Source organism: Buceros rhinoceros, unplaced genomic scaffold, assembly GCF_000710305.1.
Source record: "Buceros rhinoceros silvestris isolate BGI_N320 unplaced genomic scaffold, ASM71030v1 scaffold10415, whole genome shotgun sequence".
Taxonomy (NCBI): domain Eukaryota; kingdom Metazoa; phylum Chordata; class Aves; order Bucerotiformes; family Bucerotidae; genus Buceros; species Buceros rhinoceros.
In genome coordinates this window covers 28,027-29,798 of record NW_010413402.1, presented here as the reverse complement: position 1 = coordinate 29,798, position 1,772 = coordinate 28,027, and the positions used below count along the sequence as shown (strand labels likewise).

The following is a 1,772-nucleotide window of genomic DNA, read 5'->3' as shown; positions in this document are numbered from 1 at the left end:
GACGCCGGTTCGCTCCATCAGCTGACCTTGGCCACTAACCACCAGTCTGACAAGTGGCCAACTGGCTCACGAGGGAGGAATCTTCCAGCAGCAGCTTTCTGGGGCTCAGCTGGATCGCTCACATGGTGGCATGGACTGAACTCCATCAGCTGGAGGCCTCCATCTTTGGGATGTAAATCCCAAGCTGTTGGCATACAAAATGCTGCTTCCCCGCACCCAGGGAGCACAGCCCCATCCCTGCTCCCTCCACACGGCTCAGGCAGACCCAGGTACCTGCTACTATGTGTGTGTCGAGGGGACCCGGGGAAAAACCACATTCCCTGGAAGAACTCTCTCAAACACAGTGGCATCTTTGCTGGCCAATACATTGAACCAGCAATGGCAGAGACCACAGACAGCCTGCTGGGTGGCTGGAGGAGGCAAGGGGAGGAGGATGAGTAGTACTAGATACCTGCTTTGTTTCCTAGGTGCTTAATATGGGACATAGCCTCAGCCTGGTCTCTCAGAGAGCGGCATCACATCACCTGCCCACCTGCACAGACACGAGCAGACGGCCAACGCGGCTCTCCCAACAGCCAAGGCCTCCGAGATCCTCCTGGCCCTTCTGGTGCCAGCACAGGCACTGAGCAAGGCCCCAGCCAAACGCCAAGGCGGCAGAGCCATAAAGCAGAGCCTTCCCTCCGTGCTCAATGACTCTGGCCCCAGGAAGCTGTGATGCCTCCTCTCTCTTCAGACACGTCAGCCAGGTCCCTTTGCTGACCCTACACCTGCAAACATCCCCAGGCATCCAACCACCGCTCCTCCCCTTCCCCATCCCTCTTCAGCTGGTGAGTCCCCCCCACCTTCTCCACACGAGCACCCCCGTCACCCGAAGAGTGGTTGATCCCCAGCCCGGTTCCCCGGAAGCAGCACGTAGTACCTTTGGGCTGGGAGTTGTACACTGCAAACATGTTGATGGCCACGAGCTGGAGCATGCGGGTGCTTCCGATGGGAGGGGGGCTGTGTTGCAACAGGACCTGGAACTCCCTCAGGACCTCCTCGGCCACCGCGGGGAAAGTTTCCATCCTGCAGACAGAGAGAGAGTCTGTAGAGTGCAGGCAATGCCCCGAGTGCGAGGCAGCCGGTGTCCCGTCTCCTGGGGAAGGGGGTGCTGTCTCCCATCCAGGAGCCGTGGGGAAGGAAGGTGCAGGCTGCGACGGAGACAGCTGAAGCCTTCCTTAGGGTGCTGAGGGATTGCTCTGTGACCGACAGGCAGCATTCCTTTGGCAGGAATACACGGCCTTTATGAGTCATTTCTGACCAACCATTTTTTTCTACTGACTTCTACCAATCTGGGAGGGGTGCCAAGAGGCCAGCAGCTCGCTTGGACCAGGAGCAACCCATGGGACTCCCGAGAAACCCAGGCTGCAGCAAACGGCACACACTGGTGCCACATTGCGGATGTGGCAGTTCCAGTGCATTGACTGTCGGCCAGAGCGTGCTTCCTCCAGCAGAATGGTGCCTGTCCCCGGGCTCCTCGCTGCCGGATCAGATCCCGTGGCACCGAGCCCCGTCCCCCCAGGCTACACACACCCGGCACTGGGATTGAGCCCCCTAAACTTCATCACTTAGAGCCCCACAGGATGGGAGCTCACAGACTAACAACTGGCCTCGTCTAGCTGCTGGAACTGTCAAAGCTGGAGCTGCTCCCCGCAGCACCGAGCGCTGCTGTTGCTCATCAGGACGCAGCAGCCAGCGGCTGCAGGGGCACGGCTGGGGGTGGGGGGGGCCTT

The 1,772-nt window shown here is 60.0% G+C and overlaps 1 protein-coding gene across 1 annotated transcript in view; it reads right to left on the bottom strand.

The window, feature by feature from the left end:
• The window catches only part of SMG6 (SMG6 nonsense mediated mRNA decay factor), a gene marked incomplete at its 5' end in the record, with an annotated part of 33,343 nt that overhangs the window by 4,021 nt on the left and 27,550 nt on the right, over positions 1 to 1,772 (bottom strand). Inside the window, one exon of the mRNA XM_010136707.1 lies at positions 843 to 1,065. Within this exon, the coding sequence (XP_010135009.1) occupies positions 843 to 1,065 (223 nt within the window). The remainder of the gene's footprint in view (positions 1 to 842; positions 1,066 to 1,772) is intronic.